General features: G+C 39.6%; 1 protein-coding gene and 1 long non-coding RNA gene across 5 annotated transcripts in view; one reads left to right on the forward strand and one right to left on the reverse strand.

Moving 5' to 3' along the window:
• Positions 1–26008, forward strand: part of LOC135453953 (uncharacterized) — a 91264-nt gene that overhangs the window by 33157 nt on the left and 32099 nt on the right. Inside the window, exon 1 of one of the 2 annotated variants that reach the window (XR_010441999.1) lies at positions 15888–15995. The exons of the other annotated variant lie outside the window; for it this stretch is intronic. This is a non-coding gene — a long non-coding RNA (uncharacterized LOC135453953). Of the gene's footprint in view, positions 1–15887; positions 15996–26008 lie in introns of those variants that run through there. 2 annotated transcript variants of the gene reach the window in all.
• The window catches only part of SHISA9 (shisa family member 9), a 176916-nt gene continuing 169565 nt past the window's right edge, over positions 18658–26008 (reverse strand). For all 3 annotated transcript variants that reach the window (XM_064725518.1, XM_064725517.1, XM_064725516.1), the window contains one exon: positions 18658–21287. In XM_064725518.1, coding sequence (XP_064581588.1) covers positions 20920–21287 — 368 coding nt within the window. In that variant the 3' untranslated portion in view covers positions 18658–20919. The remainder of the gene's footprint in view (positions 21288–26008) is intronic.

Genomic DNA, 26008 nt, shown 5'->3' on the forward strand with positions numbered 1-26008 from the left:
AGAATTTCTCACTCTGTTTGAGGGCTTTATAGAAAAGTGACACGCTGAAAAAATCCTCTTTTGGCTGCACAGTAAGATAAGGAGAAGCAAATGGAAAATATCTGTCATTTGGACAGACAAACATCTTAGAAAATGTTCCTTGTGGAAATCTGTCATCTCTTTCTGGTATCTTGGGTGGTTGCAGTAGCCACTCTGAGGCAGCTCCTTCCTGTGCTCTCTGCCCATCTCACCCTGTTCCAGCTCTTCAAAACAAACAGGGAACAGGACCCGCTCTCAGTGAGGGAGCTGGATTGGCTTTGTTTCACCAAAAATGCAGATTAGGACATTGTCACCTACTGACAACGGCAGCCACAATGTTTCGAAAATTGGTTGCAAATTTTATCAATTACTGGTAATTTAAAGAATCTGATATAGTGACCCTTTGAAAACCAGACTACATTTTCAGTTGTTGTGTTATAAATTCCTGCTTTTTCTCTAATGTTACATTTCTCTGACTACTAGAGCACTGCATCCCACATTCTGCATTCCACCTCATTTCTAGAGTTCTTTGTGTTGCTCTTACTTTGTTGTAAAATGATACAAAGCCAGATCCCTTCAAATGGTTGCATTCATATAATAAAAATATGTAGAAATACACACACAAACTCCTGCTCCAGTCTGTGTTTTTGGATAGAACATATTTGAACATTAACCGTGTATCTTCCATTTAATCTTCACTTTAATTTAATTCACTTAAATAATGGAGGGGACAGCATTAATCTTCCATATTGATTAACCAGACACAAAACACTTCTTCACCTGATAGTGAGGTGACAGATTTATATCCAGAGAATGAGTACTGATGTGTTTAATTTGCCTCCAAATTGAGCTGATAAGGTACAGATTACACAGACTGAAGTTGGAAGTTAATTCTCATGTATGAGTCCTTGTTCAGACCAATTACAAAGACTCCAGACAACTGATAGTTTGATGGAGTTTAAATGTTATTTCCACAGTTAAAACAAGTAATTTCCACACAAAGTGCATAAATGTTATATATATATATATATACACATATATACGCACTTATATATATATACATATATATAGACTTTGTGTACTTCTGTGACTTTGTTCAAATTTCTTTCTACTAAAAATGTAATAAAATATACAACTATAATGTTTCTTTTGAGTCTAGGCTGTTATTCTCTCATTGTGTATTGCACTTTCGTCAGTGAGGAGCAGGCACCTCCAGGGATAAATGTGTACCTTTGCCAATGGAACGTTCAACTCCCTGAACTTGGAATTAAAACGAGCACCACCAGATATGGGTTCAAGAAACAATTTGCAGAATTGTTTCCCTTCTCCCCATAACATGCAAATTAGCAAATGCCATTGAAACAATAAAATGGTCTCTGAAATAGAGTAAGAATAATAATCCTTGACTGATCCATTATCGCTTTCCCCCTTCTGTTTAAGCCTCTTTGCTGCAATAATCAAATCTGCAGTTAGTCACTGATAAACACACGTCATAGATTAATTCTGTTCTTTTCCTGCAGGCCTTGGAAGTACCTTTTGACCGCGGTAGACCTTGTCCAGTGATTGACAAGGGTTCTGATAGCTCGTTTCGCAGCTTTTTTGCATCTTAAGGGCTGAATTGCTGGAGGCAAAAGCTATGCAGAGAGAAAATCAAGGCTTATCAGTGCTTCCCAAACTCTTGTTTAGGTTTTTCCTCTTGAGCTTCTGCCTGCCTTTACTGATTTAATTAATGCCTCTCTGTCCCCAGGTTACATACCTGCTGACTTTAAATCTGTTGCCATTTATCCTTTATTAAAGCAACATTCTATGCCTGACGATTTGGCTGATAGCTATAACGCTACTGCCAAACACCCATTCCCATCAGAGATCCTTGGAAGCAAGGCCATTAGATTTTTCTTTTTAATGAAAAGGGATAAAATTTATCTTAATAGTTTAAATGTCCTGAAGCTGTTTAAAATGTAATTAACTCAGATTGACTCGGACATTCTTATTTCTCCTTTCATTCATGTCAGTGTTGCTTTGGAAAAGAAGCTCCTCTAAAAGAGTCACTTGATTCTGCTTGCCACGGTGAAGTTAAGGAAGGTATCCAGTGGACTGGCAATACCTTTAGCCTTAAACTTGTTTCTCCTGCTCTGCATACCTTGCTTTGAAGCTTAAATTCACATTTGTTCTCAAATACTGTCCAGGGGCTGGCCATCTGTTAGAGCAGAAGGGGACCTGCAGCAAAATGAAAATGAAATCACCAGCCCTGTGAGTTTCCTGACGTTGGGGACATCCATTGTGCGGCTTTGTGAAAGTTTGTCTCCTTCTGAATAAAAACCATCTTTTAGCTATTATTCTTTAAAAACAATGATGCACAATATTTTTCATTAGTGCCCTGTAGCTGATCAGATTTCCTCTAGAGTCTATTTCCTCTGCACAGTTGTCTGCTCTGACTGCAATGGGGTTTTATTTTTTTTCAAGTCATAGGTTAGATGTTCTAAGATAAATGGACCTCTGCATAATAAAGCTATTGATGAGACTTGCTCCTCGTAATTAACTCTTTCTGAGGCTGTAAAAGCAGCCTATGGGCCCTTAGATGTCTGCAAGCCATGAGAGGAAAAGTTCTGGACTAGGATGCTACAGGAGCAGTTTAAGAGCCAGCATGTCCCTGTCTGTCTCCATTTCTCTCTGGCTTTCTTCAGCAGTTCTGTGCTGGTGTTTCTTTATTCCTCTTTCTGTAACCTTAAGCTTTAATTAAATTAGACTACAAAATACACAAATTTTCATTTGCTGGCTGTTAAATGTTAGGATAACACATGAATAAATGGATGTAAAAGTCCCATAAAGAACAGTTAATCTTGTGTTCACAACTTCGTTGTACCCTAAATCCAACTGATCTTTTAAAATACTCAGAGGGCATCAAATGAAATTAGCAGGAGGTGGATGCAAAGGAGCTTATTCTTCATACACTACAAAATGGTACAGAATGTGTCTGAGGGTATTGAGGGTTCTAAAACTTCACATGTGTAGAAAGTGACTGGGAAATATAATAAAGGAAAAATTATCCAGTGGGGATTTTTAAATAGGAAGGTGCCATACCTGGCTCAGAAGAGCCTGAACTCAAACTGCTGGAAGCCAGGGGAGTGCAAGTTCAGTTCACCTGTTCTTATTCTGTTCTCAGACTTGCTCCTACTTCTGAGATTTTTTACCCATTGTGACAGATGAGATTCAGGGTGATCCTGTATTATGCTTTTTTTCCCATTTAAGTGCTTTTTCCCCTTGACCCTGTCTTTCTGTTGGACTGCTTCTGGATTATCTCCTTGGTTAAACATTTGCCATCTATAATGCTTTAATAATAGGTTTTGCTCTGGATGTATTCATTCAAACATTAGTACTTTAGATGGCACAGGTGGTTCTGTTGAAATTTTTATGCCTGATTTGATTTAATCTTTTTTAACAATGTTTGTCCAAGATTTAGCATTTGAGTGAATAAAATTAAAATTAACTTCAGCATTTGAAAACTAAGTTTGGGAATCCCATCTGCCATAACATTTTTTTCAAGCACAGCAAGTTTTGAAAGCAATTGAAATGCCAAAATTATGACTTTGCTCCATAAGATTGGTGTCAATTCCTTTCTTTTCTTTTATTGATCTTAGATGGTTTTAAGCTCCAATTGTAGATGTATTTATACTTTTGGAAGATGATATTGTGCAACTAATCTGCTGTGATCAAAATTGTAAGATATAGAGGCTGAAATACACTGAATAATTCCTGCAAATATTGATGTAAAAAGTCTTTGGCTTCCTTTCCCCCCCACTATATTTGAGCATGTTGTGAAACAGGTTTTCAGAATCTTCTAAATAAGTATTTTTGTCATTGCAGAAGGAGTTTTAAATCATACAGAAAGTCACCTCAGCTGACATCTAACAATGTGAACCAGATTGCCATACAAATAAACAGGGAAGCAACTACAGCTGGAGTTAAAAAAGCAGAAAACCAAAATTTTAAGTTGAACTTTATATATATTGTACTATATATGAAAGCATTTAAAATTCATTCTTTTGAAAAATTTGCTTGTGTTTCAGAAGGGTTGAGAGAAAGCTGGATGGGTATGAGCTGCTTTACTCTTTATTGAAATGGGTACCCTGCTCAGGTACTGTGTGCCCATGGAGACAGATATTGATATTGTTTTGTCAGGAGCTGGAGTTAATTGTACATTTATCAAGAAAAAACTATAGCCAAATATTGCCTGGATATGAAAACAGAACATTCATGGGGAAATCCTGTTTAAGAATAATTGTTCAACTCCAGTGTTTTTTTAAATTTCAGATTCATCAGTCTCAATAAAGCAAAGACAGGAACATCCATTTTTATCACCTGATGATAAATTTTCATTTTTAAATTTAGAAAAATTAAAATACTTAAAGTCTAAATGCCTGGAGCAGAAATTATTTAAAATGTTTTCTAACATACTGAATCATAAGTAATTCTATTTCGTCAGTAAATGTTAGTCTGCCTTTTATTAAAATCTGGGTTCTGCTCTTTGTCTGGTGGAGGTGGGAGAGTAGAGGGAAAGCTGTGCCCAGCTCAGCTGATCTCTGAGGTGTGGGCTGACAAGGTCACCAATGAGTCTGTGCACTGTTCTGGGCCTGCCACTGCAGATTCCAGAATGGTCTTCTGGAGATGGAGGAAGATCTTTCTGGTTTCTGCACCTTAGACTTTGCTGCCGTCCTTTGTTATTAACATTGTCCTGATGGTCATATTGGAGGCAGACAGCCTAGATTAGCCCAGGAATCCAAACTCTTCTCCATACAGAGATGCCTGTTTGGGCAAAGACAGACAGGGTCTTTTGTTGGTTTGTTTTCGTTGGTAGTGTTTGCTACTCCTGTTCTGGGCTGCTGTGTTGTTTCTGTCATGTTGAGCCGGCCATCACCTCTGTACTGGATTCTGCAGCACAGCTTCCCTCCTCATCCCACGCTGCCTTGGGCTGCACTTTCTGTTGTCAGGGTTCCCTGACAGTTCCTGTGCTGGTTCCTGCCTGCCTTGCCAGTGAGGTGGATCAGTCTGACACGGGGCTGCAGTTCAGGTGGATTACACCACGTGTTGGTGGTTTGCATTTTCAGCAGCTGATATCTCACAGGGTTTAGGCCTGATGCCCTGGCTCTGGTTTTGGCACCAGGGAATTGCACATTGAATGTTGCTGCTCACTTGGGTTTGCTCCAAGTCATGGCAACACGCTGACAATGGCAGATTAAATTGCCTTCTGTTCCTTGTTACAATTTTCAGTTAATAATCAACATGCTGAAGATGTGGCAGGCCTGGTTGATGCCTCTTAGCCCCAGTGACCTCGGTATTAGATTTCCCTTGGTACAAAGGGATATGGATTTGTGAGGGTTCTGCAATCATTTATCTTCCTAAAAATCACCAGTTTTTCTGATACAGTTTGAAGCAATTTCAAGACTCTGTTTAAAAGAGGCTTAGGGTTCCACTGCCAATAAAGCTGGGTGTCAAGGCTGAGGCACGTTGGCAGAATGGAATTGGGAAACCCTTTTCTCCCTGCATTGTGTTCTATTCTGGCTGCTGTTAAAATTCTCCTGGTTTAATAATCATCCCTATTCATACACACAATAAAAGGAAGTGCATCTGACTTCATCATTTTAAATTTAGGGGGTGTTTTTGTTTCTAGCTTCAGATGCTTCCTTTATTTTCACTTAGTCTCTTCATTTATATTCAGAGAAACCTCATTCAAATCCAGCAAGCAATTACACTGTGGTAACCATGAATAATATTGCTGTTTACACACACTTACGATCGCCCATTCCTTGACAGGGAATGATATTATGTAGACTGATACTGCCTTTTTTTTTTTAAATTCTATCTGACTTGCTATCCATCTTCTTAGACCTTTATGAAATATCTGTCTTCATTGCAACCTTCCATTAACTGGAGATCATGTTTTATCCACTTGTGTATTCTGCTACTGCTTAGAAAGCTGGAGGTGCATGCAAGGTGCACAAAATCACTTACAGAAAACTAAAGTATGGAGAGAAAATCACAAAGAGCTCGTCTATAGATAAAGTGTAGAAGTTAAAACATGTTACTAAAGGCAGCCTTTCATCCTTTTAAAACATAAATCCAGTACTGAAATCAAGAGGAATCTTGTACCTAAAACCTCACAAGCTTCAGATGGTTCTAAGTCACTCTTAGAGAATTGTTAAACAAGCTGTTTACCTTCATTATTAGTTACACAGGAAAACCAAACTTTTTTGTGACATGATATCGTGACTTTGACTTGAGAGAGCTTCCTCCAGCAGTAGACTACAGGTTTGCTTTCAGTTCAGTAGCCAAAAACAATTTTAGATGAATCTCATGCTGAAATGAAACTCCCTTACATGTTTTTTAGCAATAAACCCCTTATTATGCAGCAGTTTAACAGAGAATTAAGAGACTAATTAATGCTATAGTGACAATTTTCTCCAGTAAAAAAGTAAAAATTGCAATTCCAATCTGAAAATATTTTAGATTAAATTGCTACTACCAAAATGAAAAATTCATACAAATTGAAAATTATATAGAAACAGGAACAAAATGTTAAAAAATAATGAAAATCTGTCAACATCTACTACGGGATCCCAAGTCATCTGAAGTTGCTCAGGCCTTTCAGAACTCACCACTTGCTACCAGTGACTGGTTTTGTTCCAAAAACTGGCATTAGCTATTGCTAGAGCTTGAAAAACAGTTCTTCACTTTGCTCTCTATTTTTGCGGACAGAAACTTGATTTCCCTTCTTTGTTCAGTTGGTTTTGTTTGGGATTTTTTGTTACTGTGTTGTTTTACCTTTTCAGAATGTTCAAGGAATGGCATTTTGTTAATAAAAATGGGATCCTGCTGCTACCTCTGGTGAAGCTTTTGATTAGTTCCTTCTAGAATTTACAATGATTTTTAGACTATTGATCCAATTTATACTTCTAGCAGTTTGTTTCTCTTCAAGAATCAAACTTTTCAAATGATGATTGCAAGCAATATTCAGCAGATATCACCAGTTTCCCTGTGAAATAGCTGAATAATTGTTTTACATTTACATTTATAAATACTAAATGACCTATTCTATAGGTATTTAATGAGATCAACAAGCTATCTCTACATTGCAGACTGAATTGTAGGGGTGCTGTTTATATTTTATATATAATTTTATTCATCCAGGTCTAGAGTGTTTACAGAGTGTGGTTGTCTGTGGATGGTGATAGTAGCACACAATAAAAAGATCTGTGGCATTTCTCTGCCATAGTCTGTCAAGGGAGAGGGATCTTCACCAGGACAAGTGAAAATAAAAAATCCTCTTTAATATTCTTCTTTCAACACACCTCACACTGTGCTAGTAAACACCATGATACGGGCTCACAAAACTGGAGCCAATGATTCTCACAGAAACAGCACTAGCAGGGTGAAACAGTAGCAAAGCAAGTATTGAGAGAGGGTAGAAAATTAGTGGCCCAAACTTATAAAGTTCTATACTAGATAATTACTTTTCTTTTAGATGCACTTTTGCAGATATATCTGTAGTTTCTGTTATTTAGGCCAAAGTGTTTCACATTTTAAAGATAAAATACCTTGGAGAAAACAATTCATCCTAAGAGTAGTTTTTGTTTTAATTTTTTAGAAAAGGCTTTAAGGGATGAAAGGGATAACATTAAAATAATCACTTCTGCTGCTAATTTGAGTTTCCTAGCATGGTCTTCATTTGCTAATGGCAAATTCACTGAGGAAAGAATTAACATGCTGGGGGTTTTTCTGTTGCAAATGTGAGATCTTTGCAATTAAATTTTTAAACAGTTTTTCTACTTCATCAATAAAAGTGTGTACAGGCTTTGTAAGTCTGGCTTAGGGCTATGCTCTTTACGTGCACATCTGTATTGTTGATATAAATCCAACTTGCATTTAGTTTATAGTGCTTTTTCTCTGTAGTGGGTTAATACCAATAACCTGGATTGCTGAGTTTCCTGACAGGGGAGAGAAGTCTCTTTTGTGAGTGTCACTGTCTTTTAGAAATGCCTCTGTGCAGCTGAGAGTCTGATGTTGACAGCAGCCCACAGCTTAAAACCAGGTCAAAAAAGTGAATCCTTGCAGAATGAACCCCCAGGGGGTTCCCCACAGAGCACTTGGACAGCTAACAAATGCCATAGCAGGAGTTTTAAACATATTATTGACATGCACTCTTGTGCCAGCACTTACAGAGGCAATTTTAAAGAATTTATTAATATGCCTTATGATCTGGTCATAGGAAAATAGAAAGGCATTTTCACGCTGTCCTTTGTAGGGGTGATGGCAACATTTTGTCAATTATAGTTTAGAGTTGGTTTCAAGTTACAGGCATAGCAGTGTTTAACATTTCCTATTTTTTTTTCCTTCTACTTTTTCCTTATCCCTGGAATTTTTCTCAGAGGAGTCTTTGTAGATGAGTCCATCCTCTGTGCTGACTAAAATATGGGTCATTATACTTTAAGTTACTCAGTTATGCTTAGAATCTATCTTTTGTTAGTGTGATTTGGGTTTGTGTGATTTCTGCATGCCAGAGCTATAGATTTTCATGTTTTTGATATTGTTGCAGTCTGACTAATTTATTCTCAAGTCCTCCTCTCCATAATTTTCTTTTTTGTTTTGGGAAAGCCCACTGATTTAACTAATGTATCCAACACTGATTTCCGAACAGCTGCTAATAATAAGAAAATTGTCTTGATGGTTATTCTTGACTCTGAAGAATGAGCATGCAAGCAAGTTGGGGGTTTTTGTTGGTTTTTTTTCACTTTCCAGGATGTTTGGCTTGTTTGGAGAGCTCTCATGTCAAATCCCTTTTATCTGTAATTACAACGCATTATGATTTCATCTTGGTGCCAAGGGGACAGCAAATGCCTGAAGGGAATAGTGAAAGCCCATTTATTTATCTTAAGGCCAACTTCTGGTCATGGTGACATCATTGCCTAAATTCTCAGTCAATTTATCTGTTTGGAGCTTTAACCCTGTGTGTGCATCCCACGACTGCCTAGAGTTTGTCCATGAACTCTGCTGGGAGCAGTTGGAACATATTCCTTTCCTTACTTGTTCCCCTTAAACAGTATGGGCTGGATTATTTGTCCCAGGAAGCTGACAGTCAGATGACAGGTAGGTTGTTTTATACAAGTAACTGATCTTTCAAACTGAACTAATTAACTTTTTAACTGAACTGATACAGAAAATGAACTGTTCCATCCTGAATGATGGAGGAAGTCCATTTCAGGCTATGAAACAGAACTGGTGGTTTTTGGAAGCCTCATCTTGCTCCTCGGTTGAAAGCCTGTCCTACCTCCCTTCTCTATTCTTCTGCCCTTTCAAATGCTTTCATGGAATTCAGAGTCATGATTTATTCAGATTGTAGCTCCAAGCTGACTTGCAGAGGCAGGTTCCTTCCTTACCTCTGAGATCACGTCATCTGTGTGGGATGTTATATTGAAGATCAGGATTCTGACCTTTTAAAAACTGTGGCTGGCTGCCAGGGAAGGACATGCAATGAAAGAGCTGCTGTTAAATGTAAAAATGAAGTTGATATTGGTAATGTGCAATAAGACAGTTGGAGTAGTTTGTGCCTCAGGATTCTTTGTTCCCAGACAGTCTGTAGCATGTCTGAGTATATGTGCTTTTAGCTGCTGTGTAAATCTGTCTAGGCAACATTATGCACTGATTTGCAATTGCAGTGTAGCAACACTGAATTTGGGGGAAACAGCAGATACCTTTATGCTTCTAATTACAGCTTTCATCTGCTGCTAACTGATAAAAGGATGTGAGAAAAAACTCATTCCTAGGGAAAAAGACTTTCTGCCCCATCTTTGCTTTGGGCCTTGAAGAGAAAATAATAGGAAAGCTGTAATGGCCTTTGAATGGTCCATCTTTCTTCAAGAAGGGTTCAGAAATATCTAATCATTCTTGACAGAATCAGTTCAATGTTTCTTTAAAATCATTTAGCAATGGAAACTCCACAGCCTCTGTATATAATGCATTTCATTGCTTGTCATTCCACGCCATTCAAAAGGGTTTTCTTCTAATACATGACTAAATTGTGCTTACACCAATGAGAGGTTTTTTCCTGTCTCTGGTGGTGTATGTTATTTTCTTCTTTTTGGCAGCTCTTTGCATAAATATAATAATGTAATCTAAAACATGATTTATTGTCAGTTGCTGACTATATTTGTCTTTAAAAAAAAATCCTCTGTGTTTTTTAAAGATCAAGGGATCAGTGTCAGCCCCAATGTTTATATATGTCACTCCTTACCTGCACTGCCAGTGCAGTGGAAATAATAACCCAGAATAACCCAGGCTGGAAGGGCCCTTGCGTGGACATCTGGTCCAACCTTTAATGGGGAAGGCAGCCTAGATGATCCAGCATCCTGTTCACTCAGGTCTTGAAAATCCAGTGATGGGGACTCTGCCACATCCCTGGCCAGGTTGCTGCAGCATTTAATTGTTCTCACTGTAAAAAAAAATTGTTTCTTTTGCTGAGATAAAATCTCTCCCAATGCAACTTGCACCCAGCTGTACCTTGTCTTGTCCAAGTGGCTCCTTGTGAAAAGAGAGCACCCATCCCTTTTCAGCCACTCTTTAAAGTACTGGAATAATATGAAGTTCTCCATGAGCCTTTCCTTCTCAGGGAAGGTTAGGATGAGACCGAACTCCTTCCATATTCTAGACATGAACAGTTTTATCCTCTTTTTGGGAACTCTATTGCAAAATATTTAATCTGTACATAATACCTCTCTTCATTTGTCTGCAGCATAAACAGCTGCAGTTTTTTCCATTGTTTTCCTCACAGTTTGTTTTCTCTGCAACTTTGCTTATTTATACTCATTCTTTAGGTAATAACTGATTATAATAACCTTAATGATGTTTTTTCTTCCCTGGTACTTTCCAGTTGACCCTTGTATCTCTGGAATAATGATGGCCAAGGCTTGGCACAGCATTCTAGCAAGGCTTTATTGCATCTGAGCAGGGTGGGAAGTTTGTGTGAATTTACTATTTGACCTGCCTGAATTTCTCCACTCATAGGCAGCTTTTATAGTGTGTTAGAATTCCAAGCCCTGTGTTTTGCAATTCTGCTGCCTGAACTGTTGTTTTGAAACCTGTTTTTCTATGCTCTCATTCCTACCTGTCATGTAGAATAATGGTGTGTGTGTGTGTGATACTGTGCAATATCCTCAGTGCTCCATCCTGTTTAGGTCATGCCCCCATGCTATGTGGTGAACAATTTTTGATTCCCATTTTTTCCCCTTTTTTTTTAAGCTGACAGGAGTTACACATTATTTTAATACTTTTCCTCACAGACTTAGACAATGAAACACAAATGCATTTTGATAGTTTAAAGAAAACTTTTGAAGAATGTTGCCTGGTTGCCCTGTGTGGTTTATTAGAAGGTTACTGATAATTGTGTTCTTCCATTATGGTAACATTTTACAGTAGGCTAATTTAACCCTAATTTCTTATGAAAATGACACAAGCCAGATTAAGAAATCTTGACAAAGTAGATGATATCTACTGCTAATTGCCATCTCTTGGATTGGAGACCTTACCATTAGAAATGAGCCATTGACTTTTAAGATGTCACTGGGTGGGCTCAGGGCAGAAATCTGCACCTCTATCAGGATGCTCAGGAGAAATTTTCTCTGCTTACCAACAAAGCCCAAGAAGTGCCTTCCCTGCCAACATTCCAGTTTGTCTGAAGTTTTGGATGAGAACCTTTGGATGAAACAGCTTTCTGGCAATTCTTCTCTTGCTGAAAGAACAAGACAAAAAGCGATGAGAGAACAGAGCTACTCTCTATTACTACTTCAAGCCTTATACACAGGGATATGCACAGAGGAATTAGGATTCTGGGTGTATATGAGATAGTCTCCCAAGGGAAACAGGCATGTCATGCAGCTTGAGAGATTGTACAGCTTGAAAATAGTAGAAAACATGATATGGAATCGTATGCTAGGAGATAAGATGCTTTTTATTCCCATCTGTGCTTCAGGGGTTGAATTGGCAGCAAATTCGAAAGCCTTTACTAGGCAACAGAAAAGATCAAGAAATATAGTATATGCATAGCAGGGCTTTTGGCAGAACCAAGTGCATGTCCTAACTGGATAATGGAAGCAGGATCTTAATGAACAGCAGGCACTTTCCAGATGTCTTGTGTTTGGCTTTTTTTTTAAGATCTCATGGTATGTCTGGTTTTGTAGAGTCTTTATGGACAATAGATTTTTGACCTATAGTTAAAATGTCTTTCTCCAAGAAAAGCCCCAACCACTATTATTTTTCTGGCATCTATTCTTGTGTAACATATGGATGTGTCCCTCTGCGGAGGTTGTGTTGTCTGTCTCAGCTGCTGTTCCACATTGATAAAAATACTGGTTCTCTTCTCACTTGTATATATTAACAGCTTGGGTGTAAGTGAACATATATGCCACAGGTTCTGGAGACTTATGATCTCCAAGGGGGAAAAAATACCTCTGTTTATTATGGTGTCTCTCATGTGGTTCCCTTGTGCAGCTGACAAAGGGGAAATTAGCAGATGGTGTAAAACTTCTCTAGTTATTAGCAGGCAGCACTATCGAGTCTATATGTTTTTCCTTACTGCAGCTAAGTCACTTCAGAAGTTTTGTAACCTTTCTCTTTATCTGGTGCATTTGTTTTTTGATAATCTGTTTTTTCCTCTACTTTGTTTCCTGACAGAAATATGCCCATTCTGACATTAACAAACCCCAAATTTACCAGCCAAACAGAATCAACCAGCCAATCCCCAGAGGCAGAGCAGAGGAGAAAGGAAAAATCATTACATCTTTCTGAAGTAATGTCCTCTGGCTGCTTAACCCTATCAATGCAGGCTCACTGAGCTGCTCCCTGGGGAGTGTTCTGTGATGCTGAGTGTTAACAGAAGGAGTTGCACACCAGGATGTCTTGCCCATGTTTTTCCCTTTTTTTTTTGGTTGTTCTTTTCTTGTGTGTGTGTATACATATTTATATATAGGGATACAATGTATATTCATCCCCATAGATATTGGGAACAGGATTTGAGCTGGTGAAACACTCAATATTTTCCCTTTACTGAAGTGTAGCATCTCCTCTCTTCTGTTTACTCACAGTCCATAAAGATGCAGTTGTTTTGAAAATATACGTGTATTGTCTTCCTATTTTGAAAGGAACATGTTTAAAATGGGACAATAGATTTTACAGTGCATATAGGAGCTCTTTAAAAAGTAAATTTTTGTATTACTAACCTGTCAACAAGGTGCAACCCCAAAGATAACTGAGCAGTGATCATCAGTAGATCTGGGGGTGATAGAAAAATTTCCTGCTAATACTCCTCCAATACTGCTGTCTTTGGAGAATATTTCACCTTACAAAATTATAATTTAATAATAAAATACATTGTTTATGTTTTTCCACTGTTTACATATTAGTAGGTAGGCAGTTAAATATTAACTAAAGGTCAAAGAAGCTAAAGAGTGTGTAGCATGGGAGGTTTTCAAGAAGCTAGGCAGAAATTCCTAAGGGAATTGTATCTGGGACTCAAAATTCAATATACTTTGCTGCTGTTTGTAGAAAGTGATAAGATTTATACCTGGATTTTGACTTTATGCAAACTTCAGTATCCTAATGGCTGGAGTAGCTGTCTTTCACAAGGACTTTGAATGTGCACATTGAAGCCAAGCAACAGCCTGAGAGTGGAGTCTTCCCTACTCATTATGAGCTGTGTCAGAAGAGCAAGACATCCAGGGAGATGAGATGAGATGCTGGCAGGGTAACTGTGGTTTGCTACAAGGCAATGTTGCAGCCATTATTTTGTTGAACTGCAGTCTGAGCTGTAACTCAGTCTAGAAGATCTGTGCAATCCTGTGGTGTATCTGCTGCATTTCCTTTTCTATACCATTTAGTTGATGTCAGGTTGAGAAAAATCACTTGTAGTGGAGTCTATAAGTTCTGCATATCAAAGAGTGGATGTGTTTTGTCGGTGGGTTTTGGTTTTCCACACGCTGACAATGCTGCCACCAGCTCAGCAGAGCGGGCTCAGGGCCTTTGCTGTCACAGCTGTGCTGTACAATGTTGTGCCACTTGCTGTGTTCAACAGGGCACCTTTGTTATGAGCACTCTGTGTTGTGCTTTTGAGATTCATCTTTTAGAGCAGAAAAAAAAGACAAAACCATAAAAACAAACTCATAAATCACATTCAGTAAAAGCCAGAGCAGTTTGCTCTGCCTAGGCAGACTTGTGCAGAGTCCTGTGCATCACAGCACACACAGCCTGTCTCTGCCTTAATGAATCCTGTCAACTTGCTCTCTATCATCCTTAGTATTATTCCCCAAGCAGTAATGGCAAAATACATTACAGCCCTAAAGGACACTTTTCATCCCTAAACTTTAGACTGTCTCTTCTGTAGAATGTCACATTCTTTAGTATTTAATTTTCAAAAGTGATAAAGTAAATTAGAGATATAGATCCCATCTTCAAAACTGAAATAAGGCCCCTAAAGTATAGTGAGGCAGGTGGATTGTCCAAGTCAGTGTTACCCTTCAATGGTGTTGCAGACACAAATGACTTAGGGAGTCAAGCTCCAAAGCTCAAGTGGTGTAAGATGTGTCTGTGCATGCAGGTGTGCACAAATTGGGGTTGCTCCCCAAAACTGCAACTGTGGCATGAAAGGAAAGAGCCCAGGTGAGGTGCTGGGTGTGAGGGGATGCTCAAGAAGGCTGCAGGAGTTCACTGGAGAGCATCAGTTGTGACAATACCACACAGTTCTCTGACCTCTTCACAGGGACAGTGGAAAGTAGCAGCCAACTTGCAAAGCCAGTAAGTACTGAGGGCACAGTAGTCCAGTCTACTTTTATGTGTTTCAGCTGCATGATTTTTTCACTCCTGGTATAAGAGGGAATCAACAGGCTGCCTCTGCACTCAGTAGCCACTGCAGTCTCCTGCAGGATGTGTATGAAAAACTCCTGCTGAATTGTAACTCTGCCTTGAAAAGAGGAAGAAAAGCAGCATCCTTGAGGTCTCTTACCCCTGTAAGGATAAAGCAAAGTCTAGCTTCTCTTCACCTATGGCAGAAAAAAAAGCACAATTAATCATAGGATCATAAAATGGTTTGGAATGGAAAGGGCCTTAAAGATCATCTAGTTCCAAATCCCTGTCCAAGTTTTTGCAATGTTTCTGTTGCTTAATGAAATAATAAGTAGCAGGTAAAGCACTCTTTCCTCTGGGGATCAATTACTTCAAGGAATAAATTCGCTGAAATTGGCCCAAGTCTCTAATAACAGCCACAGTGATCAAAATGTCAGTGTAAGCCCAAATCCCAGAGGGTGAACTTGAGGCCAGCTGCTGCATGCAGTGAAAAGAATGTGCTTCTGCTCAGGGAGTGTCAGTGGCTCCACTGACACACCTGCTGCTAGGGAGCACTTGTGTCCTATCAGATAATGCTGCCAATGGCCACTGAAAGACTTGGGATTATTACTGGCTTTCAGTTCTTGTTTGTAGCTCAACCTCAGGTTAAACAGCAGCAACACTACCTGACATTCTCTCTTCATTTGAAACCATCACTTTTGGTACCATATTGTTCTCCCAGCATTATTTATTGTGAGGGATGCACACAAGGCTTGGTGTGCAGGTTCAGAAGATGACCCCTGCTAGCACATCAACCCCTATTAACAAGCAACAATGCCTCTTACCATGTGAATGCAGGAGGAATTGCCAAGGCAGCTAGAGTTGACTTAGACAGGATGCAACTGTGTGTAGCAGTGTATTACAGAATGCTTAGACAAAAACTGAATTCTAGCTCTGAATTCTAGCTTTACTAACAAAAAATAAAACCTTTCACAGAATGATTGCTTGGGGATGAAAAATTATCTTCAAGTTCCCTGCAGAGAAATAGAGGTACAGAGCCTCTTCATGCATCCACAAAGGACCTGACTTAGTACAGCAGTGCTTCATGAACTGAGGTACAAATTGCATCTAATTCTTTTCTGATATGTGAAATGGGAGCAGCACTAATAGATGGGGGTTCTGAACTAAGCCTCTGGATAGACTGAATCCAAAGCTTCCCCTTGCCTGAATGGGTCCCTTAGCTCTGAAGGTGAAAAGTGAAATTTAAGGGAGAACACTATGCTGTTGAACACCACCATTATCTTGCTAGAAGAGGGGCTGTGGGATGAGAAGGGCCTATTCAGGGAGCATGGCCTGTTCAGGATTGTTTCTTTGGCAGATTCTGACACAGGAAGAATGCTTAAAACTCGGATGAGGTTGTCACAAAGGGCTGTCACTGGGGACAAATATATCTCTCATGCTGTGCTAACATGATAGGGCCTGCACAGCTGAATGAAGTGTGTCAGTTTCTTCATGGTGCATCTTCTGCAGAAATGCTTGCTGCATCCCTCATTGCATTGACAGCAGCTTTTGTGCAGATATGGGGTTTAACCAGTACCCTAATTTGGTCCTGGCTTTCATTAGTCCCTGGACGGGGAGGAAGGGCCTGGTTGGCAGGTATGAGGATTCACCCAGCTTGCAGGCTGAGCAAAATTTGAGCCTGGAAATGTCTAAAGCATGACGCATGAATTCTAAGATTGTTTTACGCACGCTTTTCAAAATAGAGCTGTATGACTTTCCCACTGATAAAAACAACAATGTTCACTTTTTGGTAATGTGGTGCTCCTCCTATGATCACATTTTTAGCAGCAGATGATATATGAGATTATATAGTTTAATACAATAATATTGCCTATTTATAATTTTTGTTTAGCAAAATAAAATTATCTATGTCAATTAGAAAGATGATATAATTACAGTGAAGACTATATTTATCATTGGAAGTCCTCCATGTATTCAAGTATAGAGACCAGGATTAAATAAAGTTCTCAAGATTGTGTGCAAAAGGGATTTGTGGACTAGGATTATTTATTTAGTACCCAAAATTCAATAACCATTCTATAAGAACAGACCAAAGCATGAGTCTTTTCCCAGATCTATTAAAATCTAAAGTTGTGAGTCGTGGAGACACCTTGTAGTGTGAAGTCTCATGAGACCTGATCCTCTATTTATATAAGCCATGTCATCTTCAGTCTGTGTAAGCTAAGGACCATGCTCTGAAGATTTAGTCATGAGAACATATGGTTCCAGGGTAAAGGGCTCTAAACCAGAAGCATTTGGCTTTTAGACTCCACAGCTCTGTGCAGGAGCACCATCCTCTCTTGGCAGGGCTGTTTGCAGTCACTGCATCTGTGTTAGAATCAAAGAACCATTAAGGAAGAAATGGGGGTGGGAGCCCAGTGCCATTCTTGCTAGTGGTGTCAAAAGGGTCAGGCTGTCAGAAGAGAAAAAAAAAAAATGTGAAAACACAAAATCACATTCCAGTGGGTTTTCATTGGAAGTTTTCATATACCTGAAAGAGCAAAAGCTATGCTGAGGCGCTTCTACTAGCAAAGCAGTTGGCCCTTTTGCCATCTGTGATGCCAGTCAGGAATTTGCTGCTGGAAACAACACGTGCATAGATGGAGCTGTAACAGAAGTTGTGTCTGCTGCAGGTTAGGCTTGTGTTCCCCTGGGCTCCCCAGGCTTTCCGGTGGGTTCCAAGGCCACCGGAAAAAATTCTTTTTTCTGGCACTGACCAAACTCTGTATGTCTCTCCTAAGCCCTCTGGCAGAAAGGGGCTGTTTCTGTAGTTGTACTTGAGGCAGGGAAATGCTCCTGTAACAAAAAAATGGGGCTTTTATGAACTATTTCCTGGCACCCATAATGGTGTATATTGAAAATGAGATTTTTCTGCTGTATAAGAAGGCTAATTCTGGAGACTTTTGTATTGATGTTTTCCCTCTGATAATGTGCCATGCTTCCAAAGACTCATAAATTGTCTAAAGAATTTGCACCAGGTCGTGCATTCAGTGGATTCTGAAGCTGGGTTTCCCGACTCCCTGTTTCTTCTTCTGAAATTTATTCGCTATCATTTTAGCAAAGAAAGGAGAAGAACCTACCCAAACTCTCTACCAAGGTTGTCAACTTTATGAGCCATTAGCACTACTAAAAGACTGTAAGGACTTTCTGTTCCAGCAGGCTTGGTACACAGATGTTGTGTACAGGATCTTCTCTAATTAATATATAAAATTTTTGAAGCAGTATACATCAGTGCTTCATTTGCTCTGGCTGAGTAGTTGCAGTGCTTGGATGTGTCTGAAGCTTATTGCAAAACTCCCATGCATTCATGAGGATCAGCCTCTGCCCTTGGGCATGCTTACCTTGTTGTTGTTTTTCCTCAAAACGTTAATTAACTGATCAAGTGGCACAAGGTGTGCGTGGTGCCTGGAGGCTTACGGGACACAGGAAGGTTTGCTAGGCTGGCAATCCCTGTGTATCTTGTATTGCATATAGCAGGCAGTCATAGAGTCACAAAATGGTTTGGCCTGGAAGGAGCTTCAGACATCCCCCAGCTTCTCCATAATGCAGATTACATGCAGTTGATTTCCAAAGAACCCCTCATTCACATTGGCAGCGGCAAAACATCCTTTGTGCTGATATGAGCCCCACTGGCTGCAGTGAGATGCTCCAAAAGCTCAGTTTAGACTCAAAAATTGGCCCAGTGATACAAGTTTAGGAATGAGCCAGCAAGTTGGATTCACTTAGAATCAGTTTTATTGCCAGGTAAGAAATTCATAGTAATATAGTGAATACATATGTTTACAAATAAACATTCTTAAAAAACAAACAAACATTTTATTGTAGGAAGTATTATTGGTATCATAAACTCTGTAGTTAACAAGTATTAACACGGGTTTACTTACAGAACATACAGTTACTAAAATATTTCCACATAAAATATGCTCAAGTTACACGAAACCTGTGTGAATTAAGAGTGCAGCTGTAATGTGTATCTAAAGCATATGGATTAACAGCAACATTCCATAAAGGGTCAAATTAAGTCAGCCAGTTGTGAAGGCAATAAAGATTAAAGGAATAAAAGTAAGATAGTGGAGAGTCTGGGTTGTGTGCAAAGTATTTGTCTTGTGGGCTTTGTCTACTTCTGATAGTCTTAAAACATATGATCATAAAATTTAGCAGCACGCTTATGGAGAGATACCGGTGCTCTCAGGATGCAAATCAATCTTGATATAGCTAAAAAAAATGGTATCTCCATTTAACCAGATTTCAAAATCTTAGCCCTTGCATCCTTGACTAAGCAGAAGCATTGTCAGTTGAGTACAGTAAGAAATGCCACTTCCAATTCTTCTTACAACATAACAGTTCTCACTCCTCCCTGAATACTCTTCCAGACCTAATCTCCTGAAGAATTGACAGCTGGTGAGAATGCAACTGTAGTAGGACAGCTAGTTGGGATTTAGCCAAGTGACTTGTGTTAGGGGAAGGACAGGAATCACTGAAAAACTGAATGCATCGCCTGCCACCCCATCCCAACTCTGTCTCTTTGTGGATGTGCTGAAGCCTTTACAGGCCCAGGACTGTGAGTTTGCTACCAGTGCCCAGTTCAAGTGGTTTTACTCACACAAACCAGGCATCCTGCTCATCAGAACCACAGTCAAGACCATGAGTCCAATTGTTTGTTTAGTTTAACCCCAGATCTCTGATGTTTGAGGCTGGACCAGCCTCTTCCACCACACAGCCCACCAAGAGGGAACACCACTAGAGAAAGCCAAACGATAGAGACAATATACCAGATAACATTTACTTGAACTACAGAGAACTGCCATGGCTAAAAGCAAATACAAAATGAGAGACTAGAGGGGAAAAGTTGAATTTGGGAAAATGAAGGGGCTAACTAAATAGTCCTGACTGTGCAACCACTGCATGGAGATGTAGTCCAGTTTCCTTTCAGAACAAACAGAGGAGGCTGAGCAGGGCAGAACCCTTGTCATCCTTAGCAAAACATGAGGAAATAGCTTAAAGGAACAGAGGGGTCACTTTGAAGAACAAGACTGTCATTGAACAATAGTAATACAGTAAAGGCACCACCCACGCTTAATTTCAGTCTGAAGCAGTTGAAGATAGGCAAAACATTTAGGTGAAGAAAAAATCCTGACAGTCTGCAAAGTGAGAATAGTTACCATCTGCCTGAAAACAGGAGGACTGAGAGGGAATATTCTGATGCCCTTTTTCCCCCAGCAGCTGTGTCATGTGAAGTGTCTCTTCTTATTTTTGAGGTTCCCAAAAATTTCAAATCAAACGAAGTAAACTGAAATGAAATCTTCTGCTGTTATCATCCTGCTGAATTCTCTACCAGCCAGAAAGGTCCCATATGCTCTTAATCATAACAGTCTTTATATCCTTGTGAAAGTGTCTTTGTCCCTTAATTTATATATATTTTTTGCGTTCTCTATAGGATAATGTGAAAGTACAATAGTAGATGTTAGGGATCGTACCAAGATGGTTGCTCTTGGTTTTTCAGAGGTCTAGTGATTAATAGGTTTTATACAAAATTCCTCTCTGAAATAATATATTACAGTATATTGGTCTCTCTCTCTCTTCCTCTGTCTCAAGGCAGGAACATAGTGTAAATGTTTAAGCAGACATAAAGTTTCTCTAGATTGTGCTACTTCTCATCATGGATTTTAGTTTCAAGTAAAAAAATTTAGTCACAAGGGTTTGTGTTCCATTGTGAAATACAAATGGAGTTTGTAATTCAACCTTCAGTGTGTATTGCTGAATGGTATTAACCCACTCTTCGGCCTACAGCTGGCTGGATACCGAAAGTGTCCAGGTGGAAGTTCCTTCCTTCTGTTTCCTCTTTTTTTTGTTGTTTAATTTCATTTTTGTTTTTTTTTTTTTTTTGCCTTTTGGTTGAGTGTTTGTGTTGTGTATACATTTGCGTGTGGTTTTTAAAGGATTTCATTAGAAAAAAAAAAAAAGAGAAAGAAAACAAACTCAAACAGTTACTTCTGTCTTGCTGTTGGTTATGAAGTATGGCTGTGGGCCCAGGTAGTGCTGGCTGCGGGTGGTCAGCGGGTCGCTTAGCGTCGGGTCTCCCATGCCGTGCTTGCCCTTGTTTGGGAACGCTTGCCGCCTCAGGGAGGGGTCGTTGGGGTCCCAGGTCTTGTAGTGGGAGTTGTAGCCCAGGGGGTGTGTGTGAATCTTGCCCATCCTGGATTTGCCGTTCTGCCTGGTGAGCCCGCTGTCGATGGTGTAGGCCCGCTCGTCGTCCAGGCGCACCGGGTGCAGCGGCAGGCTCCCCTTGGCCGCCAGCTCGGCCAGGTGCCGGCGCTTGGTGTAGAAGTCGTCGTTGACTTTGTCAGCTATGCGGGGTCAAAAGGGGAGGGACAAAAAGAATCAGTTGGACACAGGAAAAATGATTTGCGGTAGGTCTTACACAGCTCTATCTGCAGACCAGAACATTTACAGGTACATCAGTAAGAGAAATCCACACCACCTCCAGCCCTTATTTTTGCTCTGGAGTTTTGGATGCCATTGTGCCAGGCTTTCATACATGCAGACAAAACCCTGTTGCCCTTGACAAACGGACTGTCCCTGCCCCAAATCACTCAGGTTGTGCTGATGTTTACATTATGGCGAGGAGTCCTATGAATCTCATCACTGTTCATGTCACATAGCACAGGAAATTCGGGAAGCCTGCAGAAGTACACAGGCTTTCCTGGGAATACTGCGGCATCTGGGGTCGCATTGCTGTGAGAGAGCACGTCCCTTTAAATGCAAAGTGACTCGTGGGTGTTTAACCCAGCCAGCTGTAAGGTCTCATGGTGTGTGATTAGTTGGACCCATTTCTGTTCAATAATGCCTCAGGGCAATATAAGAATGGGATCTGTGCTCCTAAATGGTTGGAAGGTCACTAATGCTTTATGGGGCTGAAAATACTTTGGGTTGTTGAAGGTTGGGTATTTACCCTGTGATTTTGCAGACCATGAAAATCCTAAATTCCAGGTTCTGACATAATTTTCTGGGGTCAGTGCCACTAAGAAATACAGCAACAGCCCTGCCAACAAATACTGCATTGCAGTTCTCAAATCAGGATTTTGCCCTCTGTGATTTCCTAGGCAAATGTCTTCCAATGCACGCTTTTGCTCAAGTTTGTTATTGCTGGCATTTATTTGGCCTTGCTTGAAAGTATGAACCATGCTTAGGAAGCTAAAGGCATTCTGCAGCAATCCAGCAACTCATTTCAATTTTGAGACTGAGGTTTAAGGAAAGCTTAACTGAATTTCATTTTTTAAGATCTTTCCTTTTTTGTAAAGAGTGTTTATTTTCCCCCTTCAAAAATTTAGATGTTAATTTAAGATAGTGCCAAATACATAGATCAACTGGCACTGTGTTAATCAGCAGTGGTGTGCTTGGAATATATTTTGTGTCAGCCTGGATTTGACTTCTACTGTGCCCTAGCTGGATCCATCCGTTTTCCTTGAAGCCATGCCATGTAAGGCTTCTCTGCAGAAGTCTGGTGCATGTAGCTGTCTCTACAGCTCAGCTCCTTTTGCCTTCATGAGGTTTTTAATTCCCTGCACTGTTTTTTATGTAGCTTCCTTCTTTTTCTCTCACCCAAGTATTCCTAGGAGGCTTTTGTTGCACTTTTTTCTCCCTGTCTCTAGTTCTGAACTGGATCTTTATGCAAGGCGGGGAAATTCCCAGGAGCATCATATTAATCTTCAAGATCAGGCTTCAGTTGTGCATCCCCCTTGTCCTGGCCCCTCAACAGGGAGGAATATTACCAAAGGCAGCTGCTATTTATTATCTCATGACATTTTTTGTATAAATGACTGTGCAACTGGACTCTGCTCTTAAATCCTTAATTGTGTCATTAAAGAGGTGTTTCATCTCCAGTGGGCTGAAATTGCTCCTTTCTGTGCTGTCAAATTGGGCTTTGTGTGTTTTAACCAACTCCATCTGGTTCCATTTTCAGGCATTGAGTGAATGCTTTTCTATAGCATACAGGTGTCTTCTGCTGGAAACAAATCACAGAATGTAGATAATGGCCTGCTCTCACTTCAGCCCAGGGCGTGCAGTTGCAATTGCTGATAGACCTGTCATGTGTTACAAAGAGAGTCTGTGAAGTTCTGCTTTGATTTTGGAGTGAGTTGTTTCATTTAGAGAGCTGTAATCTGAATAATCAAGAAGTTGTACCTATTTCTCCCTGAAAGAGCTGTTTCCAGTTCTACATGTGGCTTGTCCTTTCAATTTGTTAATATTCTCTGAATGTCACAGAACCATTATGAATAAAAACAGGCTGGAAATGCATTTGCATTACTATTATCTCATTAATCTGTTATCAATAATTGAAAAAAATGGTTGCAGAAAAGGCACTGTGAATATTCACACAAGTCTTCATTTATATAAATTTTTACATCAAAGGCACTGCAGGCCAGCTGTTAGGGGAGTGATGTCATATGACTTAGACCTTGGCTATTTATGAAAAGTCACACTAGCTTCTATAATTTAAATTCAGCACAGTTAATTATGTCCAGCTTTTAATAGAGATACATTTGTATGCCTGTTTCACATTTAAATTAGTTTAATTTGCATACAAAAATTAAAAATTTAGCTAATCTAACATAGGAAGAGAGTAAATGTATAAATTTGTAGTTTTAATTTTATATTAGTTATGTTGCAGCAATTTGTCTTCTGTAGCCAAGATCTTTAATCAGCTGCAAGGTAAATAATGACTTCTCTTTCTAGAAATAGCAGTGGTGATGCAGCTATGTAAATAATGACCAAAAAATGCAGATTTTTTTATTGCCTGGCTTTTCCTGCCATTTTCCCTTTTGAGGCCACAACAAACTCACACCACGTCCTCAGCTTCTGTTAACTTTTTCACTCACCCCTTTTCCCACTGCAATGGTCTTGGGTCTCTGAATTTTATCAGACATTAGATATGCCACTCAGATCTCCAATCACATTGAGGATGATGTCCTACAGAAGAGTAAATTGTATTTCTGTTGTATATAAAGGAGCCCTTCGCTGTTGAAACAGGGAGGAAGAAATCAGCCTCACAAGGACTGTGCCTCTGACATGTCTGAAGTTGGTTCTGACCTTGTTAATGCCGTGTTATAATGCCAGATTTTCAACTCTTTGTTTCTTATGGAAAACCACAGAGAAGGTGAAACAATTCTGTAAATTTGGTTCCATTAAAGTTGCTTTAACTGATGTAGTCCATTGTCCCTTTCTAGGGAGTTCTCAACTGTTCTCTGGAAACTGGGCTTGAAGGAAACAAACCAGGATGTGAACTGTAAATCCTCATCAGCAAATTCAAGCAGAAAGCTGGCAAACAGCTGCCAAGTGGCTGATTTTGTGTTTTGTGTGGGAGAGCTGCTGTTTGTGTCCTGATCAAGTAACACTTTGCAGGCTTTGCCTGCGGACGCTTCCCTGTGCTGGCAGTGGAAGGCAGCCCTGCGCCGAATATTTCAACCTCCCTCAATCCTGGTTTGTTTCTGCTTGCACGGGCAGGTGGCCACACAGGCACTGGTACCAAAAATGGGGGGAGGAGATAGCATTGTAGCAAATAGGACCAAAATCAGCAGTGATAAACCTGAATTGTTCAGTTGTTCAAGAGAGCTTTTGGCAACTCTTAGCACCGTCGTTCTTTCGTGCAGGTTTCATAACAGCAGTGGGCTGTGCTCTGTGTGAGTGACCTGACTCTACTACAGTCTAGAAACAAGGTTTCTTTCTTTTCATTTTCAAAGCAGAAAAGATTCAGAACAGTAATATTGAGCACAGTTTTGTAACAAATGTTTTACCAAGAAAAGTGTATTAATAGTATCGTGAAGCCAACTACTTTAAAAATCATCTGTGAATCTGAGGGAGTTTGTTTTTCTTCTTAAGCAGACCCTATAAATATTTTGCGGACTTTAAACATCCGAAGAGATATTTTGGAGTTAGAGGATGGACTTGTTATGTGACCTTAGGTACATGACTCAACTTCCCTCTGCCTCGGTTTCACCTGCTGTAAAATGAGCTGTTAGCACATTGGAGGAGGAACTTGTGTTAGGAAGTTGAATTGCTATTTGTAGAGTATTCTGAGATTTTTGGATGAAAGGTGCTATAGAAGTGCCTTTTCCATTGCTTCTGTATCTTGATTGGTAAAAAATATGATTTAAAATATCACTGTTTTGTTTGAAAAAGGAGTAAAAAAATTATAATTGCAACATTGCAAAATAATAATAGAAGGGCTTTAATTCCGAGTGTTATTGAGTTCCTTCTTCTTGGTAGCTAATTACAAAAATGTTCTCAGTTTCAATATTTCTGTAAGGCTTTTACTTCTTTAAGGTTTAGTTACTGTTTTACTGTTCATCTGGAAAAAAATGATGAATTTTTTTCCAACCTTAAGTGTGAGCCTGCTATGACGTGGAAGTTTCACATCTTTCTTCATAATCCATAGTTATGTAACAAAAGCATGGAAACCAGTGAGTCCCTTCCCAAGTAAATACCATGGATGAAAATGTGTTTTCTTGAATATCAGTGGCAAAAATCCTTGTGGCTGCCAAAGGGCCAGAATTTCTCAGTGAGCTTATTTGAATATAAGCTGTATTTGAGAGGTAGCTCTGAAACTGTGTAATGTTCAGTTCCCCAGCTTAAGTAGTCATCAACATCACTGTGTAAGCATGTGTGGCACAGAGACCTCTGGCCATGCCTTATCATTGTGAATGCTTTCTTTTTCTTGTAAAATGTTACACAGGAGTTTAACTCATTTCCTTACTGACAATGCTCTTATCTCTGTGGGTCCATGGCTCTGAGTACTCACACCACTTACAGCTGTGGGAGAAGGCAGAATCCTGAAAGACAGTGCTGTCCTACAGGTTTTGTGAAAATGGGCACCTAGGAGTGGAAAGAAGCCTCTGAATTGAGAGAAGAGAATCCACAAAGGAGTGAGCCCTTATAAAATCTCTAAGGACACTAAAAAAAACCCAAATCAAAACTTCCGTGTGACCTTACAGTCACAGTCAAAGATATCAAATTATGTAGGAACACTGTTTCTCACTAGATGTTTGCAGAATTGTTTGTTTTCTGAACA

The sequence above is a fragment of the Zonotrichia leucophrys genome, chromosome 14, assembly GCF_028769735.1.
Source record: "Zonotrichia leucophrys gambelii isolate GWCS_2022_RI chromosome 14, RI_Zleu_2.0, whole genome shotgun sequence".
Taxonomy (NCBI): domain Eukaryota; kingdom Metazoa; phylum Chordata; class Aves; order Passeriformes; family Passerellidae; genus Zonotrichia; species Zonotrichia leucophrys.